A 17,211-nucleotide genomic window follows, 5' to 3' on the forward strand; every position below is an offset into this window, starting at 1 on the left:
GGGCTCTGTTCCCACAGGCTCTTCTCCCACTACCCTACCTGACTCTCTCCTTGTGCTCTGTTCCCACATGCTCTTATCCTGCTACCCTACCTATCTCCCTGGGCTCTGTTCCCACAGGTTCTTCTCCCGCTACCCTACCTGACTGTCTCCCCAGGCTCTGTTAACACAGGCTCTTCTCCCACTACCCTACCTGACTATCTCCCTGTGCTCTGTTCCCACAGGCTCTTCTCCCACTACCCTACCTGACTATCTCCTTGTGCCCTGTTACCACAGGCTCTTTTCCCTACTTACCTGACTATCTCTCTGAACTTTATTCCCACAGACTCTTCTCCCTACTCTACCTGGCTATCTCCCTGGGCTCTGTTCCCACATGCTCTTCTCCCTACCCTACTGGACAATCTCCTTGTGCCCTGTTGCCACAGGCTCATTTCCCTACCTGACTATCTCCCTGTGTTCTGTTCCCAAAGACTCTTCTCCCTACCCTACATGACTATCTCCCTGTGCTCTGTTCCCACAGGTTCCTCTCCTGCTGACCTCCCTGACTATCTCCCTGTGCTCTGTTCTCACAGACTCTTCTCCCTACCCTACCTGGCTATCTCCCTGGGCTCTGTTCCCACATGCTCTTCTCCCTACCCTACTGGACAATCTCCTTGTGCCCTGTTGCCACAGGCTCATTTCCCTACCTACCTGACTATCTCCCTGTGCTCTGTTCCCAAAGACTCTTCTCCCTACCCTACCTGACTATCTCCCTGTGCTCTGTTCCCACAGGCTCTTCTCCCACTACCCTACCTGACTATCTCCCTGTGCTCTGTTCCCACAGGTTCTTCTCCTGCTACCCTACCTGACTATCTCCCTGTGCTCTGTTCCCACAGGCTCTTCTCCCACTACCCTACCTGACTATCTCCCTGTGCTTTGTTCCCACAGGTTCTTCTCCTGCTAACCTACCCGACTATCCCCCTGTGCTCTGTTACCACAGGCTCTTTTCCCTACCTACCTGATTATCTCCCTGTCCTCTGTTCCCACAGGCACTTCTTTCTACCCTACCTGAGTATCTCCCTGTGCTCTGTCCCCACAGGTTCTACTCCCACTATCCTACCTAACTATCTCCCTGTGCTCTGTTCCCACAGGCTCTTCTCCACACCCTACCTGACTATCTCCCTGTGCTCTGTTCCCACAGGCTCTTCTCCCTACCCTACCTGAATATCTCCCTGTGCTCTGTTCCCACAGGCTCTTCTCCCTACACTATCTGACTATTTCCCTGTGCTCTGTTCCCACAGGTTCTTCTCCCTACACTATCTGACTAGTTCCCTGTGCTCTGTTCCCACAGGTTCTTCTCCCTACACTATCTGACTATTTCCCTGTGCTCTGTTCCCACAGGCTTCGGAGGAACACAGCGTCACCTCAAAGATGGCCATTTCCCAAGAGGGGCAGAAGCCCCTCTGGAAGCCGGAGCAGCTCATCCAGGTTGCCCAGGTGAAGGGCTTTGACAAGATCTGGTACACGCAGATGCCCTCGGTGGGGCACGTCACCCTACGACTGCAAAACTGTGGTGAGCATCGCTAGCTGGGGAAGCCAGGGTGGCAGCGGGCAGCATATAACACACCTATGCACAGTGGCCACTGGTCATAAAAAAAGGCCATCTTTCTGAGGGGAAAGAAAAGGAACTCACTCCATGCCCTCAGATAGTTGTTCATATATGCACAGTACCCCTGCCTTCAGGCTCCTGACACACTCTTACACCTTGAGTGGGACTGTGCATATTCTGGACTCACTCCCTATAAGTGAATCTTCCCCACTGACCATGAGAAGACCAGCCACCAGTCACTAGAAAGTCCCACCAATGTGTGGCTAATGGCTGGAGAAAGGTAGTGCTCCATAAGAAGCCCTGGATAGTATGCACGGATCCTGGGACGGTGCGCGCCATCTTTTCCTGCGATGGAACACCGTTCAGTACCTCGCTAGTGATCAAGAAATGGCAGGTTTGTTTCATAGTGGTGGACTCTGTATCGATTTTAGCTTATCTTTGTTTTTTGGACCATTTGTTGAAGCTATTGAAGTCATAAATGCACCCCTGGACCCTCCGACTAAATGGTAGCTTGGGTGAAAACTGGGAATGCCCTTCAAAATTGATAACCGTTAGGAAACGATATGAACTGTGCAGGCATGTTTTAAAAATTGTAATAACATGTTTGTGAGGACCGATCACGCGAGATCTCGGCAGAGCGATATCTCATGAGATTACACGCAGGAAGCGTGCAGCGAGCCAGGAAACCCGGCAGAGCTGAAGGAGGAGGACAGTCAGGCCTCGGCGCTCCTCCCTGATGAGGTCATCGAATCACCTGCTTCACAGGCAGAGCCTAATTCCATGGCTGAAGAAAAGCCTCTGGGAGCTCTAGCAGGCTGGGGATGTAAATAACATCCAGTGTCAATCCAGGGCAGTTAAGATAACTGCACTGCTCTATCAGGACTGAACTGTGAGTACTACCCCCCTGTTCTGGACAAACCCCGCTCCACCCTGTGTACGTAAGGTGCCATAATCAATACCTCCACCACCGCCAAGCGTCCTGTGTTCATTGGGGGCCACCACATAATTGGTGACGAGGTCCAGAAACGACCCACCCTGCAGTCATGCAGGGCGACACGCCACCTCCCACTTTCCTCCATTCCCCCAGCACACCTGCCATTCCCTGCCAACAATGGGAGCCACTGTTTTCCACATATCTGGAGACGTTGGGAGGAACATGCTATACTCCGGCCAGGAAAAAGGCCATGTTACTAAACGCCGTGGGGTGTCGAAGGGCAGCGCATATTCGCAGGTTTGAAGGCTGTGCCCCCCCCCCCAGACGAAGATGATGATGTCCCCAAGGAAGTGATTTGCCGCATAATTAAGAGGTTTTCCAGTTTTTCAACAAAGAAAATGTGGTCCTCCACAGACTCAAGTTCTACACAAGAAAACGAGAGGGTACATCACCAGAATTAGAGAACTGGCGTCATTGTGCGGATTCGGGGACAATGTGGAACAAGTCATTTGTGACATGTTGGTGGTACACACCAATTCTGGCAAATTCCAGGACAAGTTCATTCAAGAGAAAGAGCTGTACCTAGATAAGGCCATCCAAATAGCAAGAGCCGAAGAGGAAACTTCGAACAGACGCAGAGAAGGTGGCGGGCCCTCGCCCGCACCCGAAATGGCAGCTGTACAATAGAAGGGGCACAGAGACAGGCAGCCGCGGGAAGCTAACAAAGAGATAGGACACAAGTTGAGAGATTCCCAAAAGTGTTACAGATGTGCCAGCACCAAGCACCTGGCCAACGATAGAGACTGACCCGCAAGGAACAAAGAGTGCTCCAAGTGCGGGCGATATGGTCAAATTGTTGTTGGCTGCACGTGGCGTAAAAAGAAAGTCACCCATATCGAAGGAGACAGAGGAACGGCCGATGAGGAAGAACCTGACAATAGGCCAATGGTGATCATGGTAAACTCATGTCAAGCTAGAAGTGAAAGTAGATGGAAAGGAAACGCGTCATGGCCGTTTCCTTGTCTGACCTGACCATCCTCCCCATCCAGACATGACTTGATTAAGATTAGAAGCACCAAGCAAAAGCCCACAGTCTTCGGGGGAACCACAGTAGACCTCTTGGGCTCCCATTAAAGCCAAACTCGAATTTAAGGATAGATGCACCACAACGAAAGTCTGCTTGTCGACCGAAGGTCCTGCAGTACTGGGATGGGAGGACAAGCACAAACTGAGCATCCGGTTAGACCCCAGTTCTGCCGAACAGGTGCTGCTGGTCTCCTCAGGAGCAGCGTCAGATCTGAGAAGTGAATACCCTTTGCTGTTCTCCAAAACACCCGGAAAATAAACAATTAGGTGCACAAAATCTGCTTAAAACCCAATGCTGTGCCAGTCAAACACAAGGTCAGGCCCGTTCCAGTGACAGCGAGGTCGGTCCTGGAATCCCAGCTTCGCAAAATGGTCAATGAAGGCACAATCGAGACTGTCGAGTCCTCCGAGAGGCTAAACCCAGTGGCCCTAATAAAGAAAAAATCCTCCAACGACTTGAGTCAGTGCATTGATCTTCACAACCTAAACCTGGAGGTGGTCACAGACACTTTTCCCTTGCCCAGCATCAACGAAATTATACTTACGATGAAGGAAGCAAAAATCTTCTCAAAACTCGATATGTGTGATGCCTACCATCAGATTAATCTACACAAGGCCTCACGTCCCCTCACAGCATTCATCACGCCATTCGGTACATTCCAATACACACGAATGCCGTTTGGGTTATCATCCTCCATGTCAGCATCACAAAGAATGATGAACTCACTGCTGCACAGGACGACATCCTTCTGTATGCCAAAGACGCAGAAACCCACGACGGGGTGCAGAGAGAAGCCCTTGGCAAGCTACAGAGCGCAGGAGTCCACCTTCGCCACGGGAAAAGCATAATTGGAGCATGTGAAGTAGAGTACCTTGGTTACTGCATCTCGAAGGAAGGAGTGAGCCCAAAGAAGAACCTGCTCCGAGCCATAGTTGACTCCCCAGCCCCAATCTCAAAAGATGAACTCAGGTCGTTCTTGGGCCTCGCAAAGTAATACGCAAAATGTGTTCCCAGATTTTCTGAAATCGCGTCCCCCTTGAACAAGCTCTTGAGGAAAGGAGCGGAGAACATGTGGGAATCACAGCAAATTGAAGCCTTCACCGAAATTAAGAACAGAATCCTATATGCCGAGTCTGAAACTGTTCAATCCCGAATGAGAAACATACATAACAACAGAAGCCAGTGCGTATGGTTTGGGTGCCACACTCATACAAAAAAGGGTAGACACCGAAAATATAGTTGCCTTAGTGTCAAAAGTTCTGTCTACTTCAAAGAAAAACAACTCTACGGTTGAGAAAGAGATATTGGTTTGCGCCTGGGCCGTGGAGTACTTCAGGTCGTATGTTTGAGGAAGCTCTGCCTGGTCACTGACCATAAACCCCTTGTGAACATGTTGAGTCCCGGATGCACAAAGACAGCACCGCCACGCCTAGCAAGAACTACTGCCGCCAAACTGCAAGAGCACATGTACGAGATCACCTATATTGCCGGCTGGAAGAATGCCCAAACGGACGGCATTGATATTGATATTTTATTTCTATCCCGCTCGTACACAAGTGTTTCAGAGCGCGACAAGGCAAGAGAGGGGAACAGGGGAAAACAAAACAGCGATCTTACTAGGCCCGGTGACATTGAGAATGCGCAAGTGCTTCGGAGAGGGGGAGTGGAAAAGTGCATGGAAGGGGGGAGAAGTGGAAAGTGCAGAGCAAAGAAGAAACAGATAAATAATAATAAATAAAGGCAACATAAAGTGGTAGTGCAGCCAGCAAGCGGCAAGTGCTGGGTTTAAGGCAGCAGACAGGGTAGGTCTTATAAGTGCAGGAAGAAAAAGGGGGGACTGTATGGGTACAGATACAGGCCCCAGTGCAAGGGATGGCCCAGAGGCAGTGCGGGAGGGTGGCAGGGTGAGCAGGTACCTGGGCCCAGAGGACAGAGGGTGGCCAGGTGCACGGTGCCAAGAGAGAACAGATCAGCAGGGGAGAGGGGGAGCAAAGGCAGAAGCAAAGAGGAAGGTCTTGATGTGCCTCCGGGACCGGAGATGGTTCTCCTCAAGTTTCAGAGTGGCAGGGAGGCTGTTCCAGAGGGAGGCCCCAGCCGAAGACAGAGATCTACCCCCAGCTTGTTTCTTTGAAAAACGACTGACCCTGAGGGAGTTGGAGGTAGAGGAGCGAAGAGCTTGAGAGGGGAGGTATTTGTGGAGGGATAGCTGAAGGTATTTTGGACCCATGCCCCAGAAAGCCTTGTGGACAATGCAGAGGCTTTGAATTCCTTACATCCACTGGGAGCCAATGGAGAGATTTCAGAGCTGGAGAGATATGATCCCTGGGCTTGAGGCCAAGGACAAGTCTCACAGTCCTGTTCTGGATTAGTTGCAGAGGGCGGAGAGTAGAGGCAGGTAGTTTTAGAAAGAGGCTATTGCAATAGTCCATCCTAGAGAGAACCAGAGCTTGGGAGACAGTGAGCTTCTGGGGGAAGGACAGGAAAGGAAGAATACCTCTGAGGAGATGCAGTAGGAAGTTTGACTTTTTAGGGACCTCAGAGATGTGGGCGGAGAAGGAAGGGGTGGAGTCAAAGATGACCTCGAGGTTCTTAGCCTCGCAGGTGGGGGTAGGAGGAGGGCTAAGGGAGGCCGGCCAGAGAGTGAGGGGAAAGGATGGTGAAGGTGTGCCGATGAGGAGGATCTCCGTCTTGCTGGCATTCAGACAAAGATCATTGGCGGCACACCAATCCTGAATGGCAGTAAGGCAATCAGAGACGAGAGAGGGAGAGGAGGTGGCAGAGGGCAGCCTGAAAATGAGTTGAGTGTTCTCAGCGTAGCACTGGAAATTTGAGCAGGAAATGGCAATGCAGTGGGCGAGAGTTGCCAGGTATTGGTTAAAAAGCCAGGCATGTCCAGGTAACTGGATCAAAATACCCCGGGCAGCACATTCCTGGAAGAGGAATGGATTGTAGCATCCATAGGAGACCTAAGAAGCAAGGACTTTATGGAAATGACCGAGTCTCATTGGGAGGAGGAAATTAGACTTGATGATGCCCTGTTTCGAGTCGCAGAATGGACCCGCAAAGGTTGGTCGAATGAGATCCCAGAAAGTCAGCAACCATATTAGAACCATATTGGAAAGTCAACGACGAGATCCCAGAAATGGATGGCCTAGTAATGAGAGGCGACCAAGTAATTCCCCCAATGGCCATCCGCACATTGATACTATGCAGAGCCCATGCAGGTCATCTAGGCAGCAACATGACATGACGCAGAGTGCACAATGCATACTGGTGGCCTGGAATGGATCAAGAGGTGAGGGCAATGATCAAGGGGCCACGAATGCACAAACAGTGACAAATGGCTAAAAGTGAGCCAAGCACCCATGATACCCACAGAATTTCCAGCCGGCGCATGGCATAAAATAGGGCTGGACTTCATTGGCCCATTGGATGGCATGTCAAGCAATAGCAAATATGGGGTAGTCATGGTGGACTATCTATACAAGTGGGTGGAAGTTGAATTTGTGCCAGACATCAATATAGGCACAGTCATTGAAGTACTCAGTTCCGTCTTCCAAAGAGAAGGACTCCCCAAAGAGATTGTGACGGACAATAGAGTTCATTTAGTTTCCAGAGACATGGAACGCTTTCTCAAGAAGCACAATATCCAGCAACTGAGAGCAAGCCTGTAGCACCCACAAGCCAACGGGCTTGTAGAAAGGGCAAACCGATTTGTTAAAGGCACCTTGGCATGTGCATCAGGCAGGAATCACTGCAAAACCGTCAAAGAGCCGTGACGGCGCATTGCTTGACGCCTAATGCCATTACAGGTGTGTCTCCATTTCAGATGTTAAGAGGGAGAAGGACACACAGAAAGGCAGCAACCATATTTATACCAGTGATGGAAAAGGGTGGTTGTGTACATGAAAAGGGCGTCGACAGCCCACCCTTCCATGGGAATAGGAGATGGCAATGACCCATGGGAATTAGAAGACAGCCCTCAACAGCAAAAGACGGAGGTCAGGGAAGAAGAAAACCAAAGTGTAGGTGTCCCCATGAGCCCCACACCCCATGCCAGTTCCCATAATGCTCTTTGCTTTTATCCAAATCTCCAGGATTGGGACTGTTGTTTCCGGACCGGCACACTACAACTCTGCGGGCGTGTCCCGTCCCGCCCCCAGGGTCAGACCTGCTGGCCGGGACGGCACCCACCCACAGAGTTTTCACGGGAGCACCGACACCATTAGCAGCGGTGCCGGTGCTCCCGTGTCCCCATTCCCATGGAGTCCTATGGAACTCCATGGGAATGGGGACTAACAAAATTACCAGCACAAGAATTCCCGGCCGCCGGACTTGAAATAGCCCGGTGGCACCTGGGAGCAGTGGCACCCCCAGATATTTTTCATAGGAGTGGCCACATTGGAAATCTTGAGGTGGCACACCAAAACAAACACACATAACTGAATGGGCCAGTGGGGGGGGGCAGCATTTTTATAAGGGTTAGCCGTGGCCCCCCTTGGCTCCCCTTGGTGACGCCCCTGCCGGGAAGTCAGGCGCCGGTAATTTTATAGGGCTACTGACCGACCCATAATGAGGCCCACTGTGTTTAGGGTTACCTGGCCGGGGGGGGCCCGTCCCTCCTTCCCACAGCCACGCCCCTCCAAATAGGTGACAGTTCCCCCAGTACATTTTTTCTCCATTTCCAGCACTGGCTCAGCCTCCGCAAGATGTAATGTGTGCAGAGTGAGGTACAGCTTGACGTCAAACTCATTCACAATAAATACCTCTTCCTTCAAATAAATAGGCACCCTTTTTGCAAGACTTATCCAGGGACTAACCTTTGATAGTGCCTGAAATGCCGGCCCCTGAGAGGCTGGCAGCGGCCACCGCTCCCTCTTGTCTTGCTCCCCTACTCACCTGTCTTTCATTCTTAAAGTCTATGCCCCTTACATGTTATACACACATGTGCATGGCACACAGACATATATAAATATATATATATATATATACATATATATATATATATATATATATATATATATATATATATATATATATATATATATATATCTACTATACACAGCATTAGTCATTTCATCCAAGTCACACACAGCGCAGCACCAGCCAGTAGCCATCACTGCATGCTCACTTCCAGTACAGAGCCAGGTGTGCAATGCATTGTGGGTATACAAAGTAGCTGAAATGCCAAACCTCTGCTCCAGGAAAGGTTCTTTGCCTATAGCAGGGCAGTGCTATTTTATGGATAGCTTCTTCAACCCAAGACAGACAGTTCTCAAGGCTGTAGCCCGTTGCATGCACGTTTCACCTGTGTTGGGGATGGTCAGTGCAGTCTGGCAGCAAAGTTCGGGTGGGTTTGTGGGCACTGCACTTCAGGACGTCCTGTGCCCACTCTCACTGTCTTTCTTCTGCAGAGACCGACACACCAGTGACCGAGGTGGAAGCTGACACAATGCCGTCTTCTGTGGAGGACGTTTCATCGTCCCTCGAGGAGCAGATGTCTCAGCTCTTCAATCTGCTCAGCCCCTGGAAGTGTACCAGCGACTACCTGTCCATCTCAGTGGCTAAAGAGTACATACAGGTGAGGATCAGGAGGTAGTGGGGTGGGCAGTAGCCAAGCCATGTTGCAAATAAAATGGGCCCCTTGCCTTGGAGGGCAGGGGGCGGTCTGAAGGGCCCTGGGAGAGTAGGGATCCCCTTTGGTGACTCTGACAAAGATAGCTTAATAGCCTTAATGGTTATTTAGGGTTTCAGTGTCTTGGTTCTGCTGTGCAGAGGCCAATTAACCTGCCCCCCACCCAGATCCCCACTCATTGGTTTTTCTAGGACTTTGTTTCAAAATGAAACCAAGTAGGCACTGAGGGAATGCACATATTCCAGAAGGTAGAATCAGTCCTCACAAATGAAAGGCTGTCACTAAATGTGCACTTATTGGCCAAAGAGCTCTCAACAAGGTGTGTAATCATCACAGACATGTTTTGCCCTGCTTTCTGCTCTTTGTTTGGGGCAGGGAATACGCATGGACATGAAGTCCTAGGAAGGCTTCATATTCTGCACCCTCAATGATGAAAGCAGGGACAGCACCCATTGGAAACCTGTCCATTATAATATATACACCACACACCTGTCTCAGGTGGGGTTTTGCAGCTGGAGCCAAGGGAGCCCCACTCATCCAGCCAGCCCTGCAAGCAGCGAGTTTGCTAAGAGCTTCAGGGCGCTAAGACTGAGATAGAGAACATGGTGGATTGAGAGCTTGAGAGGGCAGCAGAGAGTGGTCCGAGGGCTTGAGAGGGCAGCAGAAAGTGGGCTGGGAGCTTCAGAGAGCAGCAGAGAGTTGGGTGAGAGCTTGAGAGGGCAGCAGAGAGTGGGCCGAGGGCTTGAGAGGGCAGCAGAGAGTGGGCTGAGAGCTTGAGAGAGCAGCAGAGAGTGGGCTGGGAACTTGAGCGGGCAGCAGAGAGTAGGCTGAGAGCTTGAGAGAGCAGCAGAGAGTGGGCTGGGAGTTTGAGAGGGCAGCAACGAGTAAGCAGAGGGCTTGAGAGTGCAGTTGAGAGGGGGTCGAGCGAGGGCTTGAGAGGGCAGCAGAGAGTGGGCTGGGAGTTTGAGAGGGTAGCAGAGAGTGGGCCAAGGGCTTGAAGGGCAGCAGAGAGTGGGCTGAGAGCTTGAGAGGGCAGCAGAGAGTGGGCTGGGAGCTTGAGAGGGCAGCAGAGAGTGGGCCGAGGGCTTGAGAGGGCTGCGGAGAGTGGGCCGAGGGCTTGAGAGTGCAGCTGAGAGGGGGCTGAGAGCTTCGTAGGGCAGCAGAGAGTGGGCCGAAGGCTTGAGAGGGAAGCAGAGAGTGGTCTGAGAGCTTGGGAGGGCAGCAGAGAGTGGGCTGAAAGCTTGAGAGGGCAGCAGAGAGTGTGCTGAGAGCTTGGCAGGGAAGCAGAGTGGGCTGGGAGTTTGAGAGGGCTGCATAGAGTGGGCTCAGAGCTTGGAAGGGCAGCAAAAAGTGGGCTGGGAGTTTGAGAGGGCAGCAGAGAGTGGGCTGAAAGCTTGAGAGAGCAACAGAGAGTGGGCCAAGGGCTTGTGAGGGCAGCAGAGAGTGAACTGAGAGTTTGAGAGGGCAGCAGAGCGTGTGCTGGGAGCTTGTGAGGGCTGCAGAGAGTGGGCTGGGAGTTTGAGAGGGTAGCAGAGAGTGGGCTGAGAGCTTGAGAGGGCAGCAGAGAGTGGGCTGAGAGCTTTGGAGGGCAGCAGAGAGTGGGCCGAGGGCTTGAGAGGGCAGCAGAGTGTGTGCTGAGGGCTGAAGAGGGCAGCAGAGAGTGGGCTGGGAGCTTGGGAGAGCAGCAGAGAGTGGGCTGAAAGCTTGAGAGAGCAACAGAGAGTGGGCCAAGGGCTTGTGAAGGCAGCGGATAGCATGCTGAGAGCTTGGCAGGGCAGCAGAGAGTGGGCTGGGAGTTTGAGAGGGCTGCATAGAGTGGGCTGGGAGCTTGAGAGGGCAGCAGAGAGTGGGCCAAGGGCTTGAGAGGGCTGCGGAGAGTGGGCCGAGGGCTTGAGAGTGCAGCTGAGAGGGGGCTGAGAGCTTCGTAGCGCAGCAGAGAGTGGGCCGAAGGCTTGAGAGGGCAGCAGAGAGTGGGCCGAGGACTCGAGAGGGCAGCAGAGAGTGGGCTGAGAGCTTGGGAGGGCAGCAGAGAGTGGGCCGAGAGCTTGAGAGGGCAGCAGAGAGTGGGCTGAGAGCTTGGCAGGGCAGCAGAGAGTGGGCCAGGGGCATGAGAGGGCATCAGAGAGTGGGCTGAGAGCTTGAGAGCACAGCAGAGAGTGTGCTGGGAGCTTGAGAGGGCTGCAGAGAGTGGGCTGGGAGTTTGAGATGGCAGCAGATAGTGGACTGAGGGCTTGGGAGGGCAGCAGAGAGTGGGCTGAGGGCTTGAGAGGGTAGCAGAAAGTGGGCTGGGAGCTTGAGAGGGCAGCAGAGAATGGGTCGAGGGTTTGAGAGGGCTGCAGAGAGTGGGCTGGGAGCTTGAGGGGGTAGCAGAGAGGGTGCTGAGAGCTTGAGAGGGCTGCAGAGAGTGGGCCGAGCGTTTGAGAGGGCTGCAGAGAGTGGGCTGGGAGTTTGAGAGGATATCAGAGAGTGGACTGAGAGCTTGGGAAAGCAGCAGAGAGTGGACTGAGAGCTTGAGAGTGTAGCAGAGAGTTGCTGAGGGCTTGAGAGGGCAGCAGAGAGTGGGCTGAGAGCTTGAGAGGGCAGCAAAGAGCGGGCTGGGAGTTTGAGAGGGTAGCAGAGAGTGGGCCGAGACCTTGGGAGGGCAGCAGAAAGTGGGTCAAGGGCTTGAGAGGGCTGCAGAGAGTGGACTGAGAGCTTGAGAAAGCAGCAGAGAGTGGGCCGAGGGTTTGAGAGGGCTGCAGAGAGTGGGCCAAGGGCTTGAGAGTGCAGCTGAGAGGGGGCTGAGAGCTTGGTAGGGCAGCAGAGAGTGGGTGAGGGCTTGAGAGGGCAGCAGAGAGTGGGCTGAGAGCTTGGGAGTGCAGCAGAGAGTCGGCTGAGAGTTTGAGAGGGCAGCAGAGAGTGGGCTGAGAGCTTGAGAGGGCAGCAGAGAGTGGGCTGAGAGCTTGGGAGGGCAGCAGAGAGTTGGCCGAGGGTTTGAGAGGGCTGCAGAGAGTGGGCCAAGGGCTTGAGAGTGCAGCTGAGAGGGGGCTGAGAGCTTGGTAGGGCAGCAGAGAGTGGGTGAGGGCTTGAGAGGGCAGCAGAGAGTGGGCTGAGAGCTTGGGAGTGCAGCAGAGAGTGGGCTGAGAGTTTGAGAGGGCAGCAGAGAGTGGGCTGAGAGCTTGAGAGGGCAGCAGAGAGTGGGCTGAGAGCTTGGGAGGGCAGCAGAGAGTGGGCTGAGAGCTTGAGAGGGCAGCAGAGAGTGGGCTGAGAGCTTGAGAGGGCAGCGGATAGTGTGCTGAGAGCTTGGCAGGGCAGCAGAGAGTGGGCTGGGAGTTTGAGAGGGCTGCATAGAGTGGGCTGAGAGATTGAGAGGGCAGCAGAGAGTGGGCTGAGAGCTTGGGAGGGCAGCAGAGAGTGGGCTGAGAGCTTGAGAGAGCAGCAGAGAGAGTGGGCCAGGGGCTTGAGAGGGCAGCAGAGAGTGGGCTGATAGCTTGAGAGGGCTGCAGAGAGTGGGCTTGGTGTTTGAGATGGCAGCAGAGAGTGGGCTGAGGGCTTGGGAGGGCAGCAGAGAGTGGGCTGAGGGCTTGAGAGGGTAGCAGAAAGTGGGCTGGGAGCTTGAGAGGGCAGCAGAGAATGGATCGAGGGTTTGAGAGGGCTGCAGAGAGTGGGCTGGGAGTTTGAGGGGGTAGCAGAGAGGGTGCTGAGAGCTTGAGAGGGCAGCAGACAGTGGGCCGAGGGTTTGAGAGGGCTGCAGAGAGTGGGCAGGGAGTTTGAGAGGGTATCATAGAGTGGGCTAAGAGCTTGGGAGAGCAGCAGAGAGTGGACTGAGAGCTTGAGAGGGCAGCAGAGAGTGGGCTGAAGGTTTGAGAGGGCTGCAGAGAGTGGGCCGAGGGCTTGAGAGTGCAGCTGAGAGAGGGCTGAGAGCTTGGTAGGGCAGCAAAGAGTGGGCTGAGGGCTTGAGAGGGCAGCAGAGAGTGGGCTGAGAGCTTGAGAGGGCAGCAGAGAGTGGGCTGAAGGTTTGAGAGGGCTGCATAGAGTGGACTGAGAGCTTGAGAGGGCAGCAGAGAGTGGGCTGGGAGTTTGAGAGTGTAGCAGATAGTGAGCTGAGAGTTTGAGAGGGCAGCAGAGAGTGGGCCGAAGACTCGCGAGGGCAGCAGAGAGTGGGTTGAGAGCTTAGGAGGGCAGCAGAGAGTGGGCCGAGAGCTTGAGAGGGCAGCAGAGAGTGGGCTGAGAGCTTGGCAGGGCAGCAGAGAGTGGGCCAGGGGCATGAGAGGGCAGCAGAGAGTGGGCTGAGAGCTTGGGAGCACAGCAGAGAGTGTGCTGGGAGCTTGAGAGGGCTGCAGAGAGTGGGCTGGGAGTTTGAGAGGGCAGCAGAGAGTGGGCTGGGAGTTTGAGAGTGTAGCAGATAGTGAGCTGAGAGTTTGAGAGGGCAGCAGAGAGTGGGCCGAAGACTCGCGAGGGCAGCAGAGAGTGGAGTGAGAGCTTGAGAGGGCAGCAGAGAGTGGGCCGAGGGCTTGAGAGGGCAGCAGAGAGTGGGCTGAGAGCTTGAGAGAGCAGCAGAGAGTGGGCTGGGAACTTGAGCGGGCAGCAGAGAGTAGGCTGAGAGCTTGAGAGAGCAGCAGAGAGTGGGCTGGGAGTTTGAGAGGGCAGCAACGAGTAAGCAGAGGGCTTGAGAGTGCAGTTGAGAGGGGGTCGAGCGAGGGCTTGAGAGGGCAGCAGAGAGTGGGCTGGGAGTTTGAGAGGGTAGCAGAGAGTGGGCCAAGGGCTTGAAGGGCAGCAGAGAGTGGGCTGAGAGCTTGAGAGGGCAGCAGAGAGTGGGCTGGGAGCTTGAGAGGGCAGCAGAGAGTGGGCCGAGGGCTTGAGAGGGCTGCGGAGAGTGGGCCGAGGGCTTGAGAGTGCAGCTGAGAGGGGGCTGAGAGCTTCGTAGGGCAGCAGAGAGTGGGCCGAAGGCTTGAGAGGGAAGCAGAGAGTGGGCTGAGAGCTTGGGAGGGCAGCAGAGAGTGGGCTGAAAGCTTGAGAGGGCAGCAGAGAGTGTGCTGAGAGCTTGGCAGGGAAGCAGAGTGGGCTGGGAGTTTGAGAGGGCTGCATAGAGTGGGCTCAGAGCTTGGAAGGGCAGCAAAAAGTGGGCTGGGAGTTTGAGAGGGCAGCAGAGAGTGGGCTGAAAGCTTGAGAGAGCAACAGAGAGTGGGCCAAGGGCTTGTGAGGGCAGCAGAGAGTGAACTGAGAGTTTGAGAGGGCAGCAGAGCGTGTGCTGGGAGCTTGGGAGGGCTGCAGAGAGTGGGCTGGGAGTTTGAGAGGGTAGCAGAGAGTGGGCTGAGAGCTTGAGAGGGCAGCAGAGAGTGGGCTGAGAGCTTTGGAGGGCAGCAGAGAGGGGGCCGAGGGCTTGAGAGGGCAGCAGAGTGTGTGCTGAGGGCTGAAGAGGGCAGCAGAGAGTGGGCTGGGAGCTTGGGAGAGCAGCAGAGAGTGGGCTGAAAGCTTGAGAGAGCAACAGAGAGTGGGCCAAGGGCTTGTGAAGGCAGCGGATAGCATGCTGAGAGCTTGGCAGGGCAGCAGAGAGTGGGCTGGGAGTTTGAGAGGGCTGCATAGAGTGGGCTGGGAGCTTGAGAGGGCAGCAGAGAGTGGGCCGAGGGCTTGAGAGGGCAGCAGAGAGTGGGCCGAGGACTCGAGAGGGCAGCAGAGAGTGGGCTGAGAGCTTGGGAGGGCAGCAGAGAGTGGGCCGAGAGCTTGAGAGGGCAGGAGAGAGTGGGCTGAGAGCTTGGCAGGGCAGCAGAGAGTGGGCCAGGGGCATTAGAGGGCATCAGAGAGTGGGCTGAGAGCTTGAGAGCACAGCAGAGAGTGTGCTGGGAGCTTGAGAGGGCTGCAGAGAGTGGGCTGGGAGTTTGGGATGGCAGCAGATAGTGGACTGAGGGCTTGGGAGGGCAGCAGAGAGTGGGCTGAGGGCTTGAGAGGGTAGCAGAAAGTGGGCTGGGAGCTTGAGAGGGCAGCAGAGAATGGGTCGAGGGTTTGAGAGGGCTGCAGAGAGTGGGCTGGGAGCTTGAGGGGGTAGCAGAGAGGGTGCTGAGAGCTTGAGAGGGCTGCAGAGAGTGGGCCGAGCGTTTGAGAGGGCTGCAGAGAGTGGGCTGGGAGTTTGAGAGGATATCAGAGAGTGGACTGAGAGCTTGGGAGAGCAGCAGAGAGTGGACTGAGAGCTTAAGAGTGTAGCAGAGAGTGTGCTGAGGGCTTGAGAGGGCAGCAGAGAGTGGGCTGAGAGCTTGAGAGGGCAGCAAAGAGCGGGCTGGGAGTTTGAGAGGGTAGCAGAGAGTGGGCCGAGAGCTTGGGAGGGCAGCAGAGAGTGGGTCAAGGGCTTGAGAGGGCTGCAGAGAGTGGACTGAGAGCTTGAGAAAGCAGCAGAGAGTGGGCCGAGGGTTTGAGAGGGCTGCAGAGAGTGGGCCAAGGGCTTGAGAGTGCAGCTGAGAGGGGGCTGAGAGCTTGGTAGGGCAGCAGAGAGTGGGTGAGGGCTTGAGAGGGCAGCAGAGAGTGGGCTGAGAGCTTGGGAGTGCAGCAGAGAGTGGGCTGAGAGTTTGAGAGGGCAGCAGAGAGTAGGCTGAGAGCTTGAGAGGGCAGCAGAGAGTGGGCTGAGAGCTTGGGAGGGCAGCAGAGAGTTGGCCGAGGGTTTGAGAGGGCTGCAGAGAGTGGGCCAAGGGCTTGAGAGTGCAGCTGAGAGGGGGCTGAGAGCTTGGTAGGGCAGCAGAGAGTGGGTGAGGGCTTGAGAGGGCAGCAGAGAGTGGGCTGAGAGCTTGGGATTGCAGCAGAGAGTGGGCTGAGAGTTTGAGAGGGCAGCAGAGAGTGGGCTGAGAGCTTGAGAGGGCAGCAGAGAGTGGGCTGAGAGCTTGGGAGGGCAGCAGTGAGTGGGCTGAGAGCTTGAGAGGGCAGCAGAGAGTGGGCTGAGAGCTTGAGAGGGCAGCGGATAGTGTGCTGAGAGCTTGGCAGGGCAGCAGAGAGTGGGCTGGGAGTTTGAGAGGGCTGCATAGAGTGGGCTGAGAGCTTGAGAGGGCAGCAGAGAGTGGGCTGAGAGCTTGGGAGTGCAGCAGAGAGTGGGCTGAGAGCTTGAGAGAGCAGCAGAGAGAGTGGGCCAGGGGCTTGAGAGGGCAGCAGAGAGTGGGCTGATAGCTTGAGAGGGCTGCAGAGAGTGGGCTTGGTGTTTGAGATGGCAGCAGAGAGTGGGCTGAGGGCTTGGGAGGGCAGCAGAGAGTGGGCTGAGGGCTTGAGAGGGTAGCAGAAAGTGGGCTGGGAGCTTGAGAGGGCAGCAGAGAATGGATCGAGGGTTTGAGAGGGCTGCAGAGAGTGGGCTGGGAGTTTGAGGGGGTAGCAGAGAGGGTGCTGAGAGCTTGAGAGGGCAGCAGACAGTGGGCCGAGGGTTTGAGAGGGCTGCAGAGAGTGGGCAGGGAGTTTGAGAGGGTATCATAGAGTGGGCTAAGAGCTTGGGAGAGCAGCAGAGAGTGGACAGAGCTTGAGAGGGCAGCAGAGAGTGGGCTGAAGGTTTGAGAGGGCTGCAGAGAGTGGGCCGAGGGCTTGAGAGTGCAGCTGAGAGAGGGCTGAGAGCTTGGTAGGGCAGCAAAGAGTGGGCTGAGGGCTTGAGAGGGCAGCAGAGAGTGGGCTGAGAGCTTGAGAGGGCAGCAGAGAGTGGGCTGAAGGTTTGAGAGGGCTGCATAGAGTGGACTGAGAGCTTGAGAGGGCAGCAGAGAGTGGGCTGGGAGTTTGAGAGTGTAGCAGATAGTGAGCTGAGAGTTTGAGAGGGCAGCAGAGAGTGGGCCGAAGACTCGCGAGGGCAGCAGAGAGTGGGTTGAGAGCTTGGGAGGGCAGCAGAGAGTGGGCCGAGAGCTTGAGAGGGCAGCAGAGAGTGGGCTGAGAGCTTGGCAGGGCAGCAGAGAGTGGGCCAGGGGCATGAGAGGGCAGCAGAGAGTGGGCTGAGAGCTTGGGAGCACAGCAGAGAGTGTGCTGGGAGCTTGAGA

At 55.0% G+C, this 17,211-nt stretch overlaps 1 protein-coding gene across 1 annotated transcript in view; it reads left to right on the forward strand.

The window, feature by feature from the left end:
• The window catches only part of ENG (endoglin), a 286,341-nt gene that overhangs the window by 186,407 nt on the left and 82,723 nt on the right, over positions 1-17,211 (forward strand). Inside the window, exons 7-8 of the mRNA XM_069609121.1 lie at positions 1,378-1,549; positions 9,021-9,187. Of these exons, the coding sequence (XP_069465222.1) occupies positions 1,378-1,549; positions 9,021-9,187 (339 nt within the window). The remainder of the gene's footprint in view (positions 1-1,377; positions 1,550-9,020; positions 9,188-17,211) is intronic.

This window comes from Ambystoma mexicanum, chromosome 8 (assembly GCF_040938575.1).
Source record: "Ambystoma mexicanum isolate Mex_15411 chromosome 8, UKY_AmexF1_1, whole genome shotgun sequence".
NCBI lineage: Eukaryota > Metazoa > Chordata > Amphibia > Caudata > Ambystomatidae > Ambystoma > Ambystoma mexicanum.